Source organism: Miscanthus floridulus, chromosome 10, assembly GCF_019320115.1.
Source record: "Miscanthus floridulus cultivar M001 chromosome 10, ASM1932011v1, whole genome shotgun sequence".
NCBI lineage: Eukaryota > Viridiplantae > Streptophyta > Magnoliopsida > Poales > Poaceae > Miscanthus > Miscanthus floridulus.
This window is the reverse complement of record NC_089589.1, coordinates 17,201,629-17,225,336: the sequence shown is the minus strand read 5'-3', so window position 1 is coordinate 17,225,336 and position 23,708 is coordinate 17,201,629. Positions and strand designations below refer to the sequence as shown.

General features: G+C 44.6%; 1 protein-coding gene and 1 long non-coding RNA gene across 3 annotated transcripts; both read left to right on the top strand.

Moving 5' to 3' along the window:
• The first annotated feature begins 548 nt into the window (after nucleotides 1–548).
• LOC136490227 (uncharacterized) lies at nucleotides 549–1,520 on the top strand. Of its 2 annotated transcripts, none has more exons than XM_066486712.1 (3): nucleotides 549–716; nucleotides 804–1,004; nucleotides 1,276–1,520. In XM_066486712.1, exons 1-3 carry the CDS (start codon nucleotides 549–551, stop codon nucleotides 1,360–1,362), a joined length of 456 nt encoding a protein of 151 aa, XP_066342809.1. In that variant the 3' UTR covers nucleotides 1,363–1,520. The 2 variants fall into 2 exon arrangements, with proteins under 2 accessions (XP_066342809.1, XP_066342810.1); XM_066486713.1 differs by having other exon boundaries at nucleotides 804–1,008.
• Nucleotides 1,521–2,681: 1,161 nt separating this feature from the next.
• Nucleotides 2,682–3,630, top strand: LOC136486506 (uncharacterized). The gene is made up of 3 exons (XR_010766837.1): nucleotides 2,682–2,806; nucleotides 3,011–3,094; nucleotides 3,220–3,630. It is a non-coding gene; the product is annotated as an uncharacterized lncRNA (long non-coding RNA).
• Nucleotides 3,631–23,708: the final 20,078 nt, after the last annotated feature.

Sequence of the window (23,708 nt, the reverse complement as noted above, 5' to 3'; positions counted from 1 at the left end):
ATAACATTCATAATTATTCGTTCTGATATTAAGTAGGTTCAATTTCTTCTTATATGTCAAATACTCGATGACTTGTAGGTGATTCCCTGGTGGTGCCGATCGTATCCTGAGTGCTGGGCCATGATCGTGGACAAGTGGTTATCACAGGACTTTGTTGAGACGCACGAGAGGCAGCGGGAACAGCGTTTGATGAGGCAAGGTCCAACTCACCATCAAGGCAGTCGTAGCCTCCCCGGATACAAACAAGCATACGTAAGTGATTTCTTTCATTTATTTTGACGCTCAATTCTATTTGATTTCTCACCATCTTCCCATCTTTCTCGCAGGAGGCTGCGCACCCGGGCGAGGAGATCTCAGAGTTCTCTGCGTGGGCTATGTCTCACATGGGCAGGGCGTCGTCCTCTGTCTCCTTCGACCCGGCTGCCCCGCCCTAGGTGTACTCCGACCCGAACGTGTACACTAAAGTCCAAGAGTACACGTCAACGGTAAGGGGGATCTATGGGGAAGATTACAATGTGCGCACTGAGCCCATTGATGCAGAGGCGATCATGAGGCTCGGAGGAGGCAAGAAGCACGGGCGGCTGTGGATTGCAGACGGCGCCATCGACTCCACCACTGTTCCCTCCCTCGACGCTATCCGAGCACGGAGCACGAGCTCCAGCCAGCCCATACGTCCACGGCCGTCTCCAGCACTACAGCAGGTCCAAGCACTCCAGGTAATTCCTGTTTTACTCATCGTACGTACATATTTAAACACCTAAATTAGATTTGCATTACTGATACATTGGAGTAAAATATTGCAGGCCGAGCTGCAAGAAACAAAAAGGCAAAGTCAAGAGCAGAACGCGGAGCTGACCGCACAGCTGCAGGCCCAGAAGGTCGCGTTTGAGGCCGCGCAGAAGCAGATGGCGGAGATGATGGTGATCATGCAAAGTCTTGGGCAAGCATCGGGTGTACCTGTGCAGTTTTCAGCTCCTCCACCTCCTACTCCTGCAGCTACTCCTGTAAGTATGAAAGTTCACTTTTCGCTTGTGCTTTGCATGTATGTCGGCCTTCGTGCCGTTGTGGATGTCGGCGTTCGTGCCGTTGTGGATGTCGGCGTTCGTGCCGTCGTTTCTTGCAGGTTTTGGAAACCTCCCCGTGCAGGGGAGGTGCTGCCGAAATTTTCAATTGAGTCTAATCTTTTTGTATTCCTACAATACTAGATGCAATCTCTAAGTTTCAAAACTGTTTTCCCGGATTACTCACACATGCAATCTCTGCTCCTTTGTGCAGCTTCAGTCCGCGGGTTCCAATCAACCCGCTAGTGCGTCACCGGGTGATCCTGCTTTTCCTTCACCATCGTCTCATAGGCTAGCTTGATGAGGACTCGTGCTAGGTGATGTGGTTGGACTTTAGCGTGATTTGTGATTTATGGTTGTGACTTGTGCTTGGATTTTATTAACTTGTCGTAATAAACATGTGAATGATGATGAACATGTGACTTGTCGTTGTAATATATTGTGATTTGTGGTTCACAATTATGGTTGTGATATATTGTGAGAAAATGAGTTCTGTGTGATATATATATATGTATATATATGAAATGCTTGTGTCGATGGAATGCAAAAAACAAAAAAAAAATTTAAATTTCTGCCTCTTTGCCGAGGGCAATGACCAAGGCCCTCGGCAAAGATTTTTTGGAAAAAATCCTGCCAATTTCTTTGCCGAGGGCCAGGGAGTAGGCCCTCGGCAAAGGGTTAAAAAAATTCAAAAAACCATTTCTTTGCCGAGGGCCGGCCCTCGGCAAAGAATTTTTAAAAAATCCTGAAAATTTCTTTGCCGAGGGCCATAGAGGAGGCCCTCGGCAAAGATTTTTTAAAAAAATAAAAACTTTTATTTGCCGAGGGTCGGCCCTCGGCAAACAAATTCAAAAAAACCATTTCTTTGCCGAGGGTCGGCCCTCGGCAAAGAAACCGCCAACGGCGCCGGCATCTGACGGCGTCTTTTCTTTGCCGAGGGCCATCCTGTCCCTCGGCAAAGGCTTTGCCGAGTGCCCGATAAAAGGCCCTCGGCAAAGACCCCTTCGCCGTCTAAAAATTCCCCGAGGGGTCTTTGCCGAGGGCAGCCCTCGGCTAAGCCTTTGCCGAGGGTTTCTAGTCAGGCCCTCGGCAAAGCATGCGCCTCCAGTAGTTAACCACGTAGCCCTTGGTCTTTAATTTTGCAATCCATCGATCTACGCCGCTACGCGTCGCCATCAGATGAAAGCCGCCAACATCAGGCATATATACGCGTGGCCGCGTGGGCGTAAAACACTGGAAAAGAAACGACTTTTCATCCACTTTGAAATTTGGCTTTAGTCCTGGTATTTTTCGCACCCAGAACTAGAGAGATCTTTAATCCTGGTTGGTAACTCCAACCGAGACAAAAGGTTCCTGCCCAGCGGCTACTGCGGCAGGCTATTGCTGCAGGAGACTTTTAGTCCCGATTGGAGCTACCAGCCAGGACTAAAGGTTAACTTTTACTCCTGGTTGGTCCCTCCAAACAAGAGTAAAAGTCTATTCCCGGCTGAAGGCTATGTCCGAGACTAGAAAGGGACCTTTAGTCCTGGTTGCTGTCTCCAACCGGAATTAAAAGTCCCTACGTCTAGTTCGCTAATGATAAGAACGTGGTCACACACAGTGGCCTTGTTGTGTCCCGTCCCGGCCCCTACGTCTCGGTCTTGGTCGTCGTCCTCTCTCGCCTCAGCCTTGTCGGCAGAGGAGCGGCACAGGCACCTGAGCGGCCACAGATCCACCAGCCATGGCCGACGCCCAGGCTCCCGGAGGTACGTACGTGTCATCTCTCCTCTCTGCGTCTCTCTCTCTGCTGGAAGCCTAGAACAGTAGGTCAACGTCTTGAATCCGACATGGTCGACGGCGGGCACATCTCAAGATTTTCCCACTCCTCCGTGTCCTCAGACCTCAGATCTGCTGATCTGGCCTGCCCGCGATTCTTTGCGCTAAACCGTTCTGCCTTCTGCTACGCACAGGCTACTTCGTCGGCCGTCCGGCCAACTACGAGGACAAACAGCCTGATGCGGCCGATGCACAGAACAAAGAGAGCACTCCTGCTGGTAGGTGACGCCGACGCGAACTTCCCCTTTATTATTGTTAGTGCACATGAGCAAACTAGCTTCTTGGTAAAACTTTGGCTGGTTGGTTAAATCTGCTATTCCTCTGCTTTCTTCTTCCACTACAGGTTTTCATGCTTCTCCGGCAGCGGAGTGGAGAGCTAGCTGACCGGCATGGCCGCCGTGCACAGCATTCACACTCTCCGGCGGCGGAGAGGAATAGCAGATTTAACCAAAGGGACTAAAGGGGGAGTACCAGAAGAAAGCAGAGGAATAGCAGATTTAACCAAAGGGACTAAAGGAGGAATACCAGAAGAAACAAAAAAAAAAAGAAAAAAAAAAGGAAACCTTTAGTCCCGGTTGGTAATACCAACTGGGACTAAAGGACCGGCCCACGTGGCCAGGCCGGGAGGCCTCTTTAGCCCTGGTTGGTATTACCAACCGAGACTAAATGTGGACCTTTAGTCCTGGGCGAGAAACCGGAATTAAAGGAGGGGCCCTTTAGTCCCAGATTCATGCTCCCGGTTAGAAAACCGAGACTGAAGGGGTTTTCCAACCAGAAATACAGCTTATTTCTGTACTATTGAAATCTACAGCTAGCTAGCATTATCTAGCTGCGTGCTTGAGTGGCGATCGAGAAAGGATCTGCTCATCTGGATCATCATAACGAGAGGACGGACGGACGGACGGGTAGGACAGCGAGGGTCGTGGTGGCGCACGTACAGATTCGAGGAACCCGATTGATTGTTGGCATGCATGTGTTACGAGATTAATTTTCTAGATTCGGCACGTCATTGTCTAATAACCATATACGGATCGGATCGCACGGTGATCTTGCATGCACTGGGCTCTTCTAACTAGGATTGCCTTCACCTTCCTGCCAGAAAAAGGGACTATATATACTACTGTATAAAAACTTAACCGATGTGTTTGTCTTTTGGCCTCGGAGATGGGCGGGCCGGCTGCCCGCCTCTATTATTGGGTGGCCGGGCAGCTGGTCTAGCAACCGCCTCGGTTAATTATTAATTGAGACGGGCAACGTAAGCCAACCACCACGGTTAATCCATAATTAATCGAGCCTCCGTTAATAGGTTAACCGAGGTGGACAATGTAAGCCAACCAAAAATAATTCATAACTTTTTCGTATGAGTTCGGATGAAGACAAACTTTATATCAAAATTATAGCTTTCAACGAGATCTGCAACTTTGTAGTTGAAAAGTTTTCGAATTGAAACTATTTAGGGTCCCAAAATATTATTGTAAGTGTATAGACTTTGAAATTTAAAATTTTGAAATCATAAACGATCTCAAATGTTCACATAGTCAATACAAAAATTCTAGTGGCCGACCTAATCTACATGTTTGGTATTGGGAAGTTTTTGATTTAAAGCCACCTAGAGTCTCAAATATGTGTTTCAATTTCACATGTTATGAGACTCAATTTTTTGAAATTTTCAAACTATCTCTGATGAAGATACATCCTATACCAAAGTTGTAGTACTTCACAAGATCTAAAACTTTGTAATTAAAAGTTTTTTTTATTTGAGTTCATTTAGTAGCTAAAATATGCAATATAAGATTACGAAATGTTGATATAAAAAGATAGCATATTATATATAGACGTGAATAAGTGTGTGGTGCAGTGGTAGAGACTTGGTAGTGTGGAGCACTAGGTCGTTGGTTCGTTCTCCAAAGTTGTAATTTTTTTTTGGTTTTCTCGGTTTTCTGGAGAACATTAATGGAGGTGGACATTTTAAGACGCCTGCCTCGGTTAATGGGATTAAGGTACTCGCCTCGATTAATTGATTAACCGAGGCGGCCAAAGCAACCACCTCCGTTAATCCACGATTAACCGTGGCCTTTCGACGGAGGTGGTTGCAATGCCCGCCTCCGTTAATAAAAAATGCCCGCCTCTTAAAAGATTTGTGTAGTAGTGATATATTCTTTGTCAACTGTACGTAGATGTAGTGTTGCCGCTGCTGTTGATTTCGTATAACAGAGATCCAATAACGCGCAGCATCAGGATTAACATGCCCGCCTCAGTTAATTGATTAACTGAAGCGGGCAAAGCAACCGCCTCCGTTAATCCACGATTAACCGTGGCCTTTGGACGGAGGCGGTTGCAATGCCCGCCTCCGTTAATAAAAAATGCCCGTCTCGTAAAAGATTTGTGTAGTAGTGATATATTCTTCGTCAACTGTATGTAGATGTAGTGTTGCCGCTGCTGTTGATTTCGTATAACAGATATCCAATAACGTGCAGCATCCGTTTCCATTCCCTTCTACTCAACCTCCGAACGACGCCACATCCGTCACCAAACCAACCCTCTCCCTCTCCTATTTTCCCCACCACCACCACCACCACAGTTTTTAATGGGGGTGTCGTATGCATATTGTGTCATATTTCTTTGACCAGCAAAACGTATCCGTGCATAGCAACGAGACCTGATACATTGGAATCATACTTCATGCTACCGTTGAACGCGGGTTGTTCTAACTCGTATATGCACGAATCATGAGTCCGGTCACATATGGAACATGTAGGGTGTAAGGGCAGGGTAGAGTTGTCATACCACATTTAGATTAGGTTTATCGACAAGTGGGGGATGGACTCGAGCCCCGAGGTGAGTTTCTAGAAGCGAGGGGAAAAGAAACTCTCCCTCTTCAATATTAGGTAGTTATAGGTATATAGGTTTATTGACAATCCCATAATACAAGTTCAGTATAAATTTATCATAAGTTGATATTTAACTAAAATTATGTAGGAGAGAAGATTTCCACCCAAGTCATAGTTTTATTCCTTTCATGCATACTATTTAGGAGGAAAACAGGGAAAGAAAAAAATAGGTGTGGGAGAGAAGATTTTCACCTAGCTACCTAGCAGATAAACCTTATTAAAGCTGGATTTAGACCAAAGTACCTAATAAATAGTATCGACGCAAGGGAAGAGCATGTCCAGGAGTTTCGTATAATTTACTTGCAAACTAATAAATCTAGCAAGTTAATAAAAGAAATAGCAACTTTAAATTTTGTTCTTCTCCAACAGTAACCAATAATATATTTGTAAACTTTAAAAATTTACAGTAGGGGTCCACATCTATTTGTTTTTTCTTGTTTACTAGAGCCGATCATGTCTTTCACGGCGACCGGCGCAACCATATATCACGCCAAGCGTCCCAGCCGGACCAAAGGCCGGCGAGGAAACAAACCATGTCAACAATATATCTCGCGACAAAAAAAAACTCTCTCGCACAAGAAGTATTGTGAAAATAGGTCCACGGAGGAGAGATTTGGAGTTTTCTCAACTTTGGAAACTTCGGAGCCGAGGAGGATATTTAACAACTTTTTATTTTTGAATAGCTCTTTTACCAAACTGTTGGAGGATATATTTTTCTCTTTTCTTAACAAATCAAGATAGGGAGTTGTTCCTTAAAAAAAAGATAGGGAGTTGTTTTACCAAACTCGTGGAGAGGCTCGAACAATATTAGATTTAAGGTGATTATTTTGATGTGATCTGTAGGTAGAATTTTTGTAACTTAAAAATCGACTGTGGGGGAAGGACGAACCGGGTTCCGTTGTTGCAAGAAAAAATATTCTAATTTGCAAAATCTATAGCGTTAGCGTAGCAGGAAATATTTTCACTCAAGTATGATATATCAAAATTAGAATATTTTTTTCGTATAACGTCGTGCCCATAAAATTCGGATATAGTGGAGAACTTCTCAACTGGACCAAAACTGTAAAACTAACCTCGGTTGCAATTAATCAATACGTGGACTTGCGGGGACGGATGAAGTCGCACGGCGTTGCCAATCTCCTCCCCGCTGACCATGCACCGCCACCGCACGCATGGAAGATAGATGTCCACTGCCGGGGACGGAATCCAATCGATCTTGACCTGAATTACGTCGCCGTCAAGATGCCCCGGACAAGCGAAAGGTCGCCACCATGCTGCGTGCGTGCGGGGAAATCAAGATCACGTACGGCGGGTGCGTGGTGCCGTCGGCGGCTGGAAGCCTGGAACGCGCATGCTGGCCACGCCCGCGCGCAGACGTCGCTGCCCGCCCCGGGGCGCACGCCACACGCACGGTGGCGGCGGCGGCGCGCGCGCGGACAGGGACGTCCATTCGGCGCGGCGGAGCCGGAGAGCCAGCACGCAGACGCAGACGCAGACGCAGCGTCGTCGAGCTGGCTGGTGGTGGTGACCGTGGCCCCTGTCCGGCCGGCCTCCGTCCGCGTGCACCTTAGCTTTCTTCCGCCGGCTGCCAACGTTTCGCTCCACGAGTGGCTGGAGACGACCATTAGGGCCTCGCACCTTCTCTTCCTGTTGCGTCGTGGTGATGGACAGATGGAGATGAGCATTAAGGTATTGCACGAGGACGATCGCCATATCCAGTCGTGTCGTGTCGTGTCATGCTAATCTTGTGAAGATTGCGGTGTGGAGGGCCAGTTGAGTAAATAAAGCCAATCTGGATGGATGCAGGTGAGAGGTGGCAACGCAGGGTTTCACCCAGACCAGACACAGATACAGACACAACAAGAAACGATGTAGAATGAAATCTCAGATCAGTGTCATGGTGATGCGGAGACCACGCGGACCAGTAGCACTGAAACGATGTAGAATGAAATCTGTAGCCACTGACTGGAGCTGAGGATTGATTCCCAGGTGCGCCATGCAGGGTCTTGCCAAGCCACCTTCCTCTTCCTCTTCCTTCCACGAAGCCCAAGATGGAGAAGAGAGAACTCCACGTTCTTCCACCTCCCGAGTCCTGATCCTGACCTCCATTCCCCGTCACCTCACCGCGAATTGACGTGCGCGCCGCCGCCGCCGGGACCGGGGGAGTGACAGGCAGCAAGTCAACCACGGCGCTCGCTCTATCTGCGATTCTGTTATGCCTGTTTCGTTCGGCATTTCCGATTGATCGTTCGTTCCACTTGCCGATCGATCGACGGCCAGGCCTTACGCTTCTGTTCGCAGAGGCTTACCGATCCTGGCATCAAGCAACAAGTGAATGGTGATTGACAGATTGGTGATGAGCAGCGGACGGTTTCTTTTTTTCTTAGCAATTGTGAGGCAGTTGCTCTGCCTTTTCATTATAGTAGAATCAGGTAGCAGTAGAAAAATATTCAGTAGCCCAGGGTCTTCGACATCGGGCCATGCTGCAAGGCCAATGGATGAGATCACCTTTGCCATTCCATCATGCATCACCTACGCGTCACCATCAGATGAAAGCCGCCCAACAGCTACACAGCCTATACGCGTGGGCGTAAAATCTACAGCCAGCTGCCTGAACCAGAGGTCTCGTCGAGGTCCAGCACTCTGCCGGCCGCTCCATCGATACCGCAAATAAAAGCTATGCGTGGAATTAAACAGTGAAGCTACAGATGTGTTGGTGTTCTTTCTTCAGTTCTCTTCCCTCTGGTATATATTCTCTGTTTGTCCCTCGTATATGTGGTTTAGCACTGAACAATATGGTTATACGTGGTGATGTTATTAAATCGTAGCATTGCTATTCGTGTAACCAGAGACAACTATGAATTCGAGTCAAATTTTGGCCAAATCTTATCAAACCATGATTTTTTTGACTGGTTAAATACCTGAACCTTTGTCTGGATTTTTTTGGCCAAATCTCGGCTGATCACTTCTCACCTTGTTTGAGCTTGTTTCAGCTTATTTTCTCTCACAGAATACTATTGAATTATCCAAAATCATCCTAAAACTGAACAGCCGAACGGGCCCTGAATTTTTCACTTTTGAATCCTAGAACCCTGGTCCCGGCCGCTTCGGTTGAGCAGAGATGCGCAAGTGCCTATTGGTCCTCCTCACCTGACCTAGTGACCTGTTACCTGTACTGTACATGGTGGCGCCATGAAGCACAAGATTTTCTACACACCGAGAGCAAGACAAAAAATATTGACCCGAAGCAGGTCGAGTATGCATGTCGTCGTCAAGATTCCACCGGACAGACGGAACGGAGGCACCCGCGCCGCGCATGCATGTCAACATCACCCACACACGTGGGGATGTGTCTCGATCGAAATCCGGGCGGCGCGCCACGCGTACACGAATGTCGTTAGGTGTGGCCCCAACTATAAATGTTGATTGCTTCAAAGTCAAGAAAGATTTAAATTCTTTTATATTTTGAATTTTAGTATAGGAAAAATCATATTATAAAGGGGACACGATGCTTAAGCTAACATGTGCTACCAAGTGCTCAATCCTACACATATATCCTCAGTTTCACAGCCAAGACAGCTAGCACTTCACTTTTACTCTTGTTGTCTTGTCTGGTGCGACAGTGTCGCACCTGAAGAGAGGCACTGCTGCACTTGAGCAGCGGCACTGCAGCGACTTAAGTGACCGTTGAAGGCTGGGTTTTTTTTATACCTTTTCCCTTCCTCCCCAACGTCTCTCTCTACTTCCCCAACCGTTCAATTCGAGCAGAAACAGAAAAGTGATTCTTTCTCTCTCCTCTATTGGTGACCTTGAGCTCCCAAACTTCTCCATTGATTTCTCCATCAATCCTAGAGAGAAAAAGATGCCAAAATCGATTAGAGAGCAAATCCACTAATTTCCAAACTCTAAAGAGCACTTGGTTCACGTTTTTGACCGGCGGTTGTGTTTGTTACTCTTGGAGTTTGACTCCTAGCTGGCTAGAGCGTCGCCCGTGGAGCTTGCCAACTTATGTGGCAGCTCCGGGAGGTTTGTAACCAACTCTTGCAGCTAGTAAACTCACTCCTCATCTCAAGAGTTAAGTCTCTTGACTTGAGAACGAGGAAGGGTTGGAAAGCCCTAAGCCTTAGTGGCTAACCTCAACAATGTGGACTTAGGCAAGCCTTAGTGACGAGCGGAACCATGAGATAAATCATTATGTGACCTTGTGCTTGCTTTATACATTCTTGTGATTCATATTGTTGTTGAGGTGATTTCTAGGGTTTGAGGTCGATATACTTGTGTGTGGTGTTTCTACCACTACTTGCTGTCGATCTGTGTTCAATATACCTGCAGGGACCTCAGTAACCTCTTGGATCCAAGTTTCCTTTTACAGATTTTGAATTACATCACGAAATTGTCTGCAGGTGTGGCAGTGCCACTGTTCTGGCTCAGCAGTGCCACGGGTTGAATTTGACAAAAGTTTAAGTTTTGTTTTAACAGTCCTATTCACCCACCTCTAGGCTAACCAGAAATTCTGCAAGTGATATCAGAGCATGTTACCTCGTATGCGCTTCACCGCGTGAGGTATGGAGTCTGAAGGAGGAACTAGTGGCATGAAGCCGGTGGATATCGATCCAGAGCGGGTAGATCTGCACGACACCGACAACAGCGAGTTGAGCGTGACAAGTGCAAACAACACCACACTACCACATCTAGAGGCTACCGATGCCGAAAGAGCTCTCAATAATGACGAGAGAAGAAAAAGAAAGGAAGCAGGAAAGCTCAAAAGAGAAGTAAGAGAGAAGAAGAAGGAGCAGCAACTGTTAGAAGACAAGAAGCAAAGAAAAGAAGAAAGAAAGCTCAAAAGAGAGGCAAGAAGAAAAATGAGAGAAGCTAGGAAGAAGGAAGAAAAAGAGAAGGCAACAAATGCATCATCAAGTGACATATCAAGTAGTTTCGAAGATGGAGATGATGATGAGTCCTACCAAGTGTCGAAGGGGGCAAGAAGGAGAAGAAAGGAAAAGGCAAAGCCGACAACAATAAATATGTCGCCGTATTCTTTAACTATTCTTCTGTCTCTGACTAACCATGATCGGAGGCCTTTCATCAATGTGCCCGTGGGCAAGCTACCTCATTTCGATGGGACTAACTTTGCCAAGTGGAAGCACTTGATGAGAGCCTATCTTATAGGTCTTCACCCCGGCATTTGGGAGATTATTTGCAATGGATTTGAGCCACTGGTTGATCCTAAGAACCCAACACTAGAAGAGATGAGAATCATTCACCTCAATGGTTAAGCCACAAGTGTGTTGCTTAGTGCTTTGGATAGTGATGAGGACAATAGAGTGATTGGGATTGATGTTGCCAAGCAAATATGGGACACTTTACACCTAGCACATGAAGGGGTTGACAAAGTGCGAAAGACAAGAATTGATTTATTGATGTCAAAGCTCAACTGATTTATAATCTTGGATGGAGAGGGGCCACAAGAGATGTTTGATAGGTTGATGACAATGGTGGGCAAGATTAGAGGCTATGGTTGTGATGAGCTAGATGATCACAAAGCTGTCAAGATTATGTTGGAGGCTTATTCACCTAGAAATGAGACTATAGTGACTCTAATTAGAGACAAGAATAAAATTGAGTACTTCACACCAAATGATATACTTGGGTGGATCTTGACCTTTGGCATGCAAAGAGAAGAAGCAAATAAGAGAAAGAAGCTTGGAGAATTTCAAGCAAAGCTAGAAGGCATCAAGATCAAGGATGTAGCTCTCAAGACCAACAAATCAAGCAAGCAAGGCTCTACAAGCAAGTCCAAGATCAACAAGCAAGCTTCAACTAGCAAGCCCAAAGCAATCAAGCAAGTCCAAGAAAGAGCAGAAACCACATCATCCTCAAGTGAAAGTGAAAATGATGATGATCAATATGTGAAGGTTGATGATGTTACTATCTTTATGAAGAGGTTTCACAAGGGGCTAAAGAAACGAGGCTACAAGGTAGTGAAGAGAAAGTTTCTAAACAAGAAAAAGAGGACATGCTACAATTATGGTAGCACCGATCACTTTATTGCCAAGTGTCCATATGAGATCAAGGACAACAAATACAAGAAGGACCAGAAAGAGGACAAGGCCAACCATAGAAAGAGCAAGAAGTACATGAAAAGGCTCATATTGGGCATGAATGGGACTCAACTAAAGATTGCATAAGTGAAGAGGATAAGATTGCAACCGTAGCTATTCACAAGTCATCCCCTACACTAAGGCTCTTCAATAACATGTTTGACGATGACTACTACTCCTCTCACATTTGTCTCATGGCAAAGGGTGAGAAGATAAAATCCAAATCGAAAGCTAAACCTACACCACCTCCTAGTGATATCTCTAGTAGTGATATTAGTGATAGCTCTAGTGATGATGAATCTAGTGATGAAGAAATTGATCAAATAACTAAAAATTTGGATGAAAAGACTAAATTATTCATCACTAAGCTAATTGAGAATTTAGAGAGTGTCCAAACCGAGCTAGAATCTAGAGAGAAGACGCTTATCCAACAAGAAGATCTCTACATTGCTAGTAAAGACGCTCTTGCATTAGAGAGAAGTGAGGTGAAATCCTTGCGCAAGGCTTTGGCCAAAGAGCAAAAGGACCATGCTATCATAAAGAAAGCAAATAATGCTCTCAAAAAATAGTATTGTGACTTGGATGAAAAGCAAAAAGAACTTGAGCTACAATATGTCATTCTTTGGGATAGCAACTCATATCCCACTAAGGCAAAGGAAACCTCTACTCCCTTCACTAGTCAAGGTTGTGGAAAATGTTATAATCTTGATTTGAATGCCTATTCCACTAACCTTGCCAATATGGAGGCTATGAGAAAGGAGATTGCAAGGCTCAATGAGATCATTGGTAAAGGGTGCATGATTGATAAGGCTCAAATCAATGGTAAAAAGGAGGAGGAATAAAAAAGGCCATAATACAAGCAAGGAAGACATCCCTCAATTAAGTATGTGCTTGGACACACACAAGGAGCCAAGACAAATGGAAAAATGATAGTGAATGACTATGAGTGTGTGCAGTTTGAGAGGAAAGACAGAATTAGTATAGATCAGCCTGCATAGCCCACGGTAGTGTCACGCCCCACAAAAATAGGAAAGCTACCAATTCTGTTCCTAATCAAACTAAGCCCAGGAAGAAGGTGTTCCAGCAGAAACAGGTTTTTCAAAAGCCTAAGGAATCAATGTGGGGCACCAAGAGCAAGTATGCCTATCAACCAAAGACCCATGCACCTCGATAAAGCTTGACATCATGCTTTGTTTTGAAGAACAATAATAGTGGAAAAGTGGTTGCCAAATATGTTGGAAAGGAAACCAACATATATAGGAATACTTCTATTTGGGTTCATAAGTTTCTTGTGACTAACATGCAAGGCCCCAAGTCAAGTTGGTGACCTAAATCTAGCAACTAAACTTATTTTGCAGGCATACTTCTCCGGTGGATCAAGTTGGGTGCTTGATAGCGGATGTACAAATCATATGACCGGAGAAAGGAGTATGTTCTGTTCATATTCGTCGATGACGTACTCAAATGAAAATATTGTTTTTTGAGACAATTCAAAGGGGATGTGATTAGTCTCGGTAAAGTTGTTATAACCCTTGAGCATTCAATTACAAATGTATTATATGTTGATTCGTTAAGTTACAATTTGTTGTCCGTTTCTCATTTGTGTGAGATGGGCTACAATTGTCTCTTTATGGATAAGGGTGTGGAAGTCTTTAAAAGGAATGATTCCTCTAGTGTCTTTATGGGTCGACTAAAGAATAAGCTATACCTAGTTGATTTCAACAAAAGTAAAGCTAATCTTGAAACTTGTTTAGTGGCAAAATCTAGCATGGGTTGGCTTTGTCATCATCGACTAGCCCATATTGGGATGAGAAACTTGGCCAAAGTTCTAAAAGATGAATACATCCTTGGACTAACAAATGTTCACTTTGAGAAAGATAGAATTTATAGCGCTTGTCAAGCCGGAAAGCAAGTTGGCGTACCTCACCCACCAAAGATCATCATGACCACCAAGCAACCATTGGAGCTAATATATATGGATCTCTTTGGACCGGTCGCCTACCTAAGTCTTAGGGGTAACAAATATGATCTTGTTATTGTTGATGACTATTCCCGTTTCACTTGGGTATTTTTCTTGTATGACAAGTGCCAAGTTCAAGAGAAGGTGAAGATATTTGTTAGAAGAGCTCAAAAGGAGTTTAGTTTTCCCATAAAAAAAGTGAGAAGCGACAACAGGACCGAATTTAAGAATACTCTAGTTGAGGAATTTCTTGATGAAGAGGGCATCAAAAATGAGTTTTCAACTCTATACACCCCTCAACAAAATGGTGTAGTAGAGAGGAAGAATCATACACTCATTGACATGGCAGGGACAATGCTAGATGAGTACAAGATGCCCGACCTCTTTTGGTGCGATGCCGCCAACACTGCTTGCCATGCCATCAACCGCATCTACCTACACAAGAAGTTGAAGAAAACTTCATATGAGCTTCTAACCGGTAACAAGCTTAAAGTGTCTTACTTTAGAGTGTTTGGGTACAAGTATTTCATACTTAACAAGAAACCCAAAACCTCTAAGTTTGCACCTAAAGTTGATGAAGGTTTTTTTCTTGGTTATAGATCAAATGATCATGCCTATCGTGTATTCAACAAATTCTCCGAAAGAGTTGAGATTGCGGTAGACGTGATATTTGATGAATTTAATGGCTCTCAAGTAGAGCAAGTTGACTCAAGTGTTGTAGGAAAGGATGATCCACCATGTGAAGCAATCAAGCAATTAGCTATTGGGGATATTAGATCACAAGAAGATGAAGCCACTGAAGTGGAGGTTCCTCAAGTTGCTACTGCACTGATTTCTGCTGACGTACCTGATGCTGAACAGCAGCAGACCCCTGCTGCAATACCTACACGCGGTAGTGCCGCGCCTACACAATCAGCAGCAGCTGATTCGACTCTAGCTTGTGGACAAGACCTACAACCCATATTTGTGTAAGAAAATGATGAAGGTCCAGAAGATGAACAAGAGGCCATTGAGCATCCAAGGCTAAGGCAAACAATACAATAGGATTATCCCGTTGACAACATCCTTGGGAGTCTTCGAAAGGGGGTAACAACTCATTCACATTTAGCAAACTTTTACCAATATTACTTGTTTGTTTTCTCTTTGGAACCTCTTAAGGTAGAACAAGCACTTGGAGACCCAGATTGGGTGATGGCCATGCAAGAAAATCTCAACAACTTCAAAAGAAATAAAGTGTGGACCTTGGTGGAATGACCTAATACCAATGTCATTGGCACCAAGTGGGTCTTCCGCAACAAACAAGATGAGAATGGCGTGGTGACAAGGAACAAAGCAAGATTGGTTGCTCAAGGTTTCACTCAAGTAGAGGGCTTGGACTTTGAAGAAACATATGCACTAGTGGTAAGGCTTGAAGCAATCCGAATGCTTCTAGCCTATGCCGCTCATCACAACTTCAAGCTATATCAAATGGATGTGAAGAGTGCATTTCTCAACGGGCCTATTCAAGAACTTGTCTCTGTTGAGCAACCACTGGGCTTTGAAGATCCCAAGTTTCCTGACCATGTCTACAAACTCCAAAAGACACTCTATGGGCTTAAACAAGCACCAAGAGCATGATATAAATGCCTTAACGAATTCTTACTTAAACAAGGCTTTGAAATAGGCATAGCCGATCCTACCCTTTTCACTCATAAAGTTGGTAAGATATATTTGTGTACCAAATATATGTCGATGACATAATATTTGGTAGTACTAATCATTCTTTTTGTGAGGATTTTAGTAGGATCATGACCAAGAGGATTTTAGTAGGCCTGATATTATGCTTAGTGTGTGCATGTGTGCTAGATTTCAAGCTAAACCGAAAGAGTGCCACTTAGTGGCCGTTAAGAGAATCTTGAGATATTTAGTACACACTCCTAACCTTGGCTTGTGGTATCCTAAGGTCTCTAAGTTCGATCTACTTGGGTATTCAGATTCTAATTACGTCGGTTATAAAGTAGATAAAAAAGCACTTCGGGGATATATCAATTCCTTGGGTGGTCCCTAGTGTCTTGGAGTTCTAAGAAGAAAAATTATGTAGCCCTTTTCACCGCCGAGGCCGAGTATGTTATAGCCGGTGCATGTTGTGCTCAACTACTTTGGATGAGGTAAACCCTTCTTGATTTTGGATGTCGCTTCACCAAAATCCCATTATTGTGTGATAATGAAAGTGCCATAAAGCTTGTAAATAGTCCCGTAAGCCACTCAAGAACTAAGCACATAGATATCCGACATCATTTCTTGAGAGACCACAAAACCAAAGTAGATATCGAAATTTGTCATGTGAGCTCTAAAAAACAACTAGCCAATATCTGCACTAAGCCTCACAATGAGTTAAGGTTTTGTGTTTTGCATAGTGAGCTAAATATACTTGACTCTCGTAACGTGGTTTGAACTATAGCACACCTTGATTGATGAACTAGCATGGATTGGAGAAAAGAATTGCAAAGGTTTAAATATTGTGTTTCAAAATGTTTATCAAAAGCTACAAGTGCATTATGATCATTGTTTATACTGATTATCTGTTGCTGATCATAGTGTGATTGAGATATGTGTCCATATCCTATATATTTAGAGCTATTCAGTTAGTAGCTAATTCCCACTGTTCTGGGGAGTGCGGTTGTGTCGTGCCTGCCCCGCAGTAGTGCCACGTGTGGCAAGCGGCAGTGCCACACTTTGAATTCCAATTAGAATTTAGCCCACAACGGTCAGTTACCGCGGGGCCCATTCTTTCCTCTTATCCCATCTGGCCCTAGGTAACTCTATCTCTCTCCCTTTCACCCAACACGTGTCTCCCTCTCTCTCTCTCTATTGCTCGTCCACGCTGCCCTGCCGTCGCCGTGCTTCTGTGCCACGCCCTGGCGGTGCCGCGGTGGCTGCTGGTCTTCTTCCTCATCGCCAACAGCTGCTGAGGCTATTGGGCGGAGCCATTTCCTCCCTTTCCTCTCCAATCTGCGAGAACCATAGGTGAAACCCTATTCCTTCCTAATCTATGCAATGTGTCTATTCTAGTTGTCTTGGATGGTTGATTGGAAGGTAGATAGTAGTTTGAATGGTGCCTTAGGGATTGATTGAGGTACAAATTGTGATTCAATATTGGAGCCAAATTAACTGCTATGGCAGTGCCACGCCCTCAGCACGATAGTGCTGCACCTCTATGGCAAAGTTGGCAGTGCTCAACACTTGGTTCGATGGTTGACTCATTTTATCTATTTCACTCAACTCCCAAGGCCAAGATTCATGATTGCTAGGCTTTCTTTCAATCATATCTAGATGAATCGATGACATAGGCATGTTTATACTTGCTGAGATTGTTTAGTGGGCTATGAGTTAAATTATGAAGTAAGTTCAGTAGACAAGAAGATGCAAAATGCAGTCTTGGTGAAACAGCTGGTGCGACAGTGCCACTCCTAGGCGTGGCCATGCTGCATGTCTAGGGGCAGTACCACATCAGCTGCTCCCCTCGCTTATACTTTGACTCTTCTTGAGTACTTAACTTGCTTTATAGGGTAACTTCTACTCTTTATTTGTATAGTTTCTTATTTTGGTCTATGTTTTTGCGTAGATGGCCTCCGGAGGTGAAGATGATCGGAGGGGGAAGAGGAAGCTGACTGAGCCTCGTGACAAGCAAGCCCCTTGCAATAGTCATGGGAGGACAGCTAGTGGCAGCAGTGTAGCAGCTAGGGGTGGTGTCCGAGATAGGGGGAGGAGAGAGCAATTGATCCAAGAAGAGGAGGATTTGTAGATGGCTGGCCACACCATTCCTCCTGGTGCTTGTCCAGACACTCCTCACCTTAAGGAGTTTGACAGAGGCTATATCAGAGAGTACCCTAAGAAGGTGATCGTGTGGCATCCAGTTGACACCCGTGCTCATCCCGTGCTCAACTATGCGAGAAAATAGAAGATGGTGGAAGAAGCACGTGAGAATAATCCTTATGAGTAGCCAAAGGATTTGGGGGTGGACTACAGATTTTAGAATGAGTTTTATTCCAACTTTTATGCCTCAGTGATCCTCAACCCAATGAAGTCCAAGATTGTGAAGATGCAATATGTTGATTGGGAGGAGATCAAGGAGAAGGATGATCCTGAGTTCAACAAAGGGATCAAGGCTTGTGAGTTTTTTGGCCTCACTGACATCATGAGCTTCTAGTATAATTGGAATGAGGAAGTGCTAGCCTAGTTCCATGCTTGCTTCTTCTATGACATCTATACTGATGAGATACACTGCATGACTGAGGGATGACACTATCGGATTGACTTTGTGACTTTCAACCGGATCCTTAGTTTTGGTAAAGAGGAGCGGGTCTTCACTTATATCCATGATGAGGCTAGAGCTGAGATCTATGACATTGCATACATGTGGATTGACAGGAGAGATGCAGATGGCAAGGTTAGTGGCTTGCAAAGCTACTACTACATCTTGAACAACCTAATCAGGCACACTATCAATCCCAAGGATGGAGCAGCTTTAGATCTTAATGGGTATGTGAGAAATGTGCTTGCTAGGTTTGCTCCTAGAGGTAACAGGTTCAATATCCCTCGCTTCATGTGGCATGAGCTGAGGAATGCCATGGATGATGGGAGAAAGGGGCTGCCCTATGCCCCTTATCTCATGTTCATGATTGAGAGGGTCACCGGTTACAAGTTTGACAAAGATGGTCTCCACACCGTCTATAAGATTGAGAAGACCCAAGCCTCAGGTGCCAGCAAGGCAGTGAGACGATCTCCATCAGTTGAAGATGTACCTGAGTCCTCTCACTCTAGGTCTCACAAGGACAAGAAGATGGAGAAGTTTGGGAAATGGATCAAGGCCATTTTCACTACTTGCACCTATACAGTGAGGACCGCATATGAGGACCGGTTGGAGAACCATGAAGCCAACCAGGAGGCTAGAGAGCATGTAGGGCTACCACCCCTTCCTCTAGCTCAGTCACCGCCGAGGTTTGATAACCTCCCTACCCTCTCTGACACGGATTTTGAGGATGATGATGAGGATGAGCAGCAGGAGTAGCCAGAGCTTGACCCTCACACGATGTTGAGCACTACCTTGCAGTCCTTGAGGAGGAGCACTAGGCGTAAGTGCCACACTTTGACCACCCATCGCCAAGGGAGGGCGGTGGTGTCCTCCGACGACGATGACGATGATGATGATGGTGGGGGGGGCTACTGTAGGTGCTGGTGGAGCTACTTGTGGCGATGATGTCGATTGGGAGAACATCCAAGAAGAGGAGGATTGAGTTGTTGGTCTTTCTTCTTTTCTTCGCTTTTTGGTGCTTTGTGCTAAAGGGGGAGAAAATTAGAGGGGTCAACACTTTTTCGATGCCATAGAGAGTTTGCTATAGCTAGAGTTTTATGTTCTATCCGTTGAGAGTAGTCTTTGTTAGGTGAGAATTTGAGAGTCTCTCAAAACTCTAGTTTGTGTAATATTACTACCTATGTACTCTATATGTGTGGGATATGGACATGTATTAATCTATGATGTAGCTTGACATATATCTATGCTAGAATGTACTTCTTTATATGTGTTACATGCTGTGTGGTGCTTGTTCTTACCTGTGCTGTCGCAGCAAGTGCGGCAGTGCCGCACCCAGGCCCGGCAGTGTCGCTCTACGGCAGTGCTGTGGCTAAGTAGCGGCAGTGCCACACCCAACTGTCATAGCAAACTTGTTGTGCATAAACTGTTATTTGCATCACGTTTATATATTTGACACAGTGTTCTGCACCCCACAGGAGCATAGATGTAGGGGGAGCCCATCATTTTCACTAAAATATAAATCTTGGCCTCTTATGCCAATTTGAGAATTTAAAATTTTCATTCACATATTTAGGGGGAGGCTCTACACCCATGGCTCAAAAATCTCAGTATGTATTTCTTATCTTTTGTAAGCTCTAATTGGATTGTCATCAATGACAAAAAGGGGGAGATTGAAAGTGCAATCAAGCCCTAATTGTGGGTTTTAGTGATAATGATCACGCAATTAGAGGACTAATGAGATTTATTGAGATGACAAGCAGGGAATCTATAATCGAGGATGTTATACGAAACAAAGGAGCCCCCAATTATAAATGTTGATGGCTTCAAATTCAAAGGATGTTTAAATTCTTTTATATTTTGAATTTGAGTATAGAAAAAATCGTACTATAAAGGGGGACACAATGCTTAAGCTAACATGTGCTACCAAGTGCTCAATCCTACACATATATTCTTAGTTTCATAGCCAAGACAGCTAGCACTTCACTCTTAACATTGATGTTTTGAATTTGATTCTGCCGCCACTTAAGTGACCGTTGGAGGCTAGGGGGGGTTTATACCTTTTCCCTTCCTCCCCAATGTCTCTCTCTACTTCCCCAACCATTCAGTTCGAGCAGAATCAGAAAAGTGCTTCTCTCTCTCCTCCATTGGTGACCTTGAGCTCCCCAAGCTTCTCTATTGATTTCTCCATCAATCCTTGAGAGAAAAAGATGCCAAACTCGATTAGAGAGCAGATCTACTGATTCTCAAACTCTAAAGAGCACTTGGTTCACATTTTTTATCGGCGGTTGTGTTTGTTACTCTTGGAGCTTGGCTCCTAGCTGGCTAGAGCGTCGTCCGTGGAACTTGTCAACTTGTGTGGCAGCCCCGGGAGGTTTGTAACCAACTCTTGCAGCTAGTAAACTCACCCCTTATTTCAAGAGTTAAGTCTCTTGACTTGAGAACGAGGAAGGGTTAGAAAGCCATAAGTCTTAGTGGCTAACCTCAACAACGTGGACTTAGGCAAGCCTTAGTGGTGAGCTAAACCATGGGATAAATCATTATATTACCTTGTGCTTGCTTTACATTCTTGTGATTCATATTGTTGTTGAGGTGATTTCTAGGGTTTGAGGTCGATCTACTTGTGTGTGGTGTTCCTACCACTTCTTGCTGTCGATCTGTGTTCAATATACCTACAGGGACCTCAGTAACCTCTTGGATCCAAGTTTCCTTTTATAGATTTTGAATTTCATCACGAAGTTGTCTGCAGGTGCGGTAGTGCCGCTGTTCTGGCTCGGTAGTGCCGCGGGTTGAATTTGACAAAAGTTCAAGTTTTGTTTTAACAGGCCTATTCACCCCCTCTCTAGGTTAACCAAAGATCCTACAACCATTGCAGCCCACAAGCCACAAGCCCATAAGGTACCCGTCAAGCCCAAAGGCTACCTAACGAAGCTAAGTAACGGTTCAGTACTAGTCTTCTTCCTCTTCCTCATGCGATGCGGTCAGTTTTAGACGTTCAATAGCAGCAGCAGACCTTCTTCTTCTTCAACCTTGCATCCATCAATCCATGGCTACCGAGACTACTCAGGGTGGGCATCCACAGCAGAGCCAAGGTGCCCTATCAGGCCCTCCGCCCCTGGTTAAAGAGAGTTAGTTTGAAAGAAAAAATCATAGCTTGTTACATGATATGGATGGACACGTAACCAAGAATCTACAATGGGTGTCCACGGGTACATGGTGGGTATTGTCTCCACCCATTTTTCCCATCTAAACATGGCTCTACCCCTGCTCTTAACAGCACGACACTTAATTCACACTGAATTACAACAAACTCCACTAGCGTCTTGACAGTGCAACCTCAAGCAAATAAGCAATCACGTTAGACGTCCAGTCAAGCAATCACGTTAGACGTCCAGTCATGCGATTACTCCGCTCCCTGACCCATCGTTTCCTTTCTGTCTATCTGCTCTTCTTCCAAATTCCAATACTTAGCGTTATAACTCTGGTTCTCGACTATCGTACAAGCGAGCATATAAAATCTCTGCTTCATGTCTCCCGGGTTCTATGGAATGCATGACAGATCAATAATAAGGCATGGAAGGGCTCCAGGCACATGGCTTTATCACGACCTGCAGCGATGTTGATCTCACGCGCATGAGAGAGGGCTCCAATCAGTAGGGGCGGAACTAGCACAAAATTTAAGTGGCGGCCTGTTACTATTGGACCTCTACAACTACATGAAAGAAGACATATTTTCTACAACTACATGAAAGAAAACATATTTTTTTAGAAACCAAGAATTTGAGTGGGGGCACGTGCCCCTGCTCCCAGTGCCCACGTACTCACTTTTTGAATTCTAAAAAATCACAAGTTCCTTATAAAGGAAGGTAAAAGAAAAAAGCTCGAGCGGATCAGTTCGGGATATTTTGGGAGTAGTTTTCGTTCTAAAGATAGCGGGATCGAAGACTTGCTTGAGAGATTTTTTGAATCATTCATAATCCACAAAAGCCCTAGAAACGCTAGAATTGACCCAATGTCCTTGCAGAAGACATGATGTACTATAACATGAATTTACAAGAATGAAATTTCAATTTGATAGTACTTAGAGATAATGGATGAGCTACAAACAAAAGAAGCTAGATGATTGATAATGGATGAGATACAAACAAAAGAAGCTAGGTGATTGTTGTCGACAAGGTGAATAGTCCGAGCCGCAATCACAACGAAATGTCATTGTCACCAAAGCTGGTTACACGCTTGGAGACGAGCTCATATGGGGACTTTCACCTCCGATGGGCCCACCCTCCGTGTCTTCCTCACTGCTGGTGGTGCCATTGGCAGTGCCATCAGCAGGGCTCTCAGCCACGCCTTCGTTGGCTTCCTCGTCAGAGACCAAATCAACCAAGGCTCCGTGTCTCCGGGGATGCCAATGGTAGCACGGTTGAGTTCGACGAAGAGCTCCATTGCAAGCTTCTTGTCACCGCATTGGAGAAGACCGGTATCCAGAATCTCCTTTAGTCGTTTATTGACTCCTGATTTAGCACGAACTGGATAGATTGGCATATCAATGTATAAATAAAAACCTAAACATGCTAGAATACTGAATAAAAACAAAAAGTTAGCTACCTTCGGGCTTTTCTCTGTTCGATCATTTTCGCCCGTGTACCAAAAAGCGAGAGCATCACAGGCTGCCAAGGGAATGAGTCTCCATCAGGTAAAGATTTCGCCCACGTGAACAACAACAGTTAAGCTTCATTCCAAAGAAGCTTAATCCATTCAGTTTGTTTTCACGGCGCAGAATTAGCATAAAATTTAAATGACGACTTGTTGTTAATGGACATCTGCAACTACACGAAAGAGGGTATATTTTCTTTGCAAACCAAGAATTGGAGTGGGGCACGTGCCCCCGCTCATTGTGTACTAGGTCCACCCAATCGGCGGTGGGCACACATGAAGTGGTGTTGTCGGGCTCGACAAGTTGCAAGCCACACGCGGTTGCTTTGATGTGTTGTAGGGTCATGGCGGTCTGGGGGAGCACGTTGTCCATCAAACAACATAGTAGAATGATGGCACCAAGCTGCATGAGTCACTAGGAGCAGGCCATCATGACAGTGTGATACGTGGTGGAATCTAGCCCATGAGACAAATATGGGAAGGAGAGGGAAGAAAAAGAGATGAAGAGGCCAGGCTGCTTGCTTTGATTATAGAAGCAGGCTCTGCAATGGCACATACGACATATTCAGCAGCCGTACGAAGACTCTAGACCAAGACCTTTCCTATGTTAACTTCTGACGAGTATGTTACTATGTTTCATACCCAATATAAGGGGTACAGGTACAAGTGTGCTTAGTCACTCAAGAAGCATAAGATGGTGGGAGTCACATATTTAGATATAGAATATTTTTATGGTTTTATTACTCCTTTGTTTCAAATTATAAGTCGTTTTGACTTTTCCGAAAACGTAACAAAAGTTATGCATCTAAATATAGTGCAGGTCTAAATGGATAACAAAGGATAAAGTCAGAGTGACTTATAATTTAGAACAAAGGGGAATATTTCTCACTCCATGAATCCTTCTTATGTAATAATGGTATACAATCTCTGCAGCAG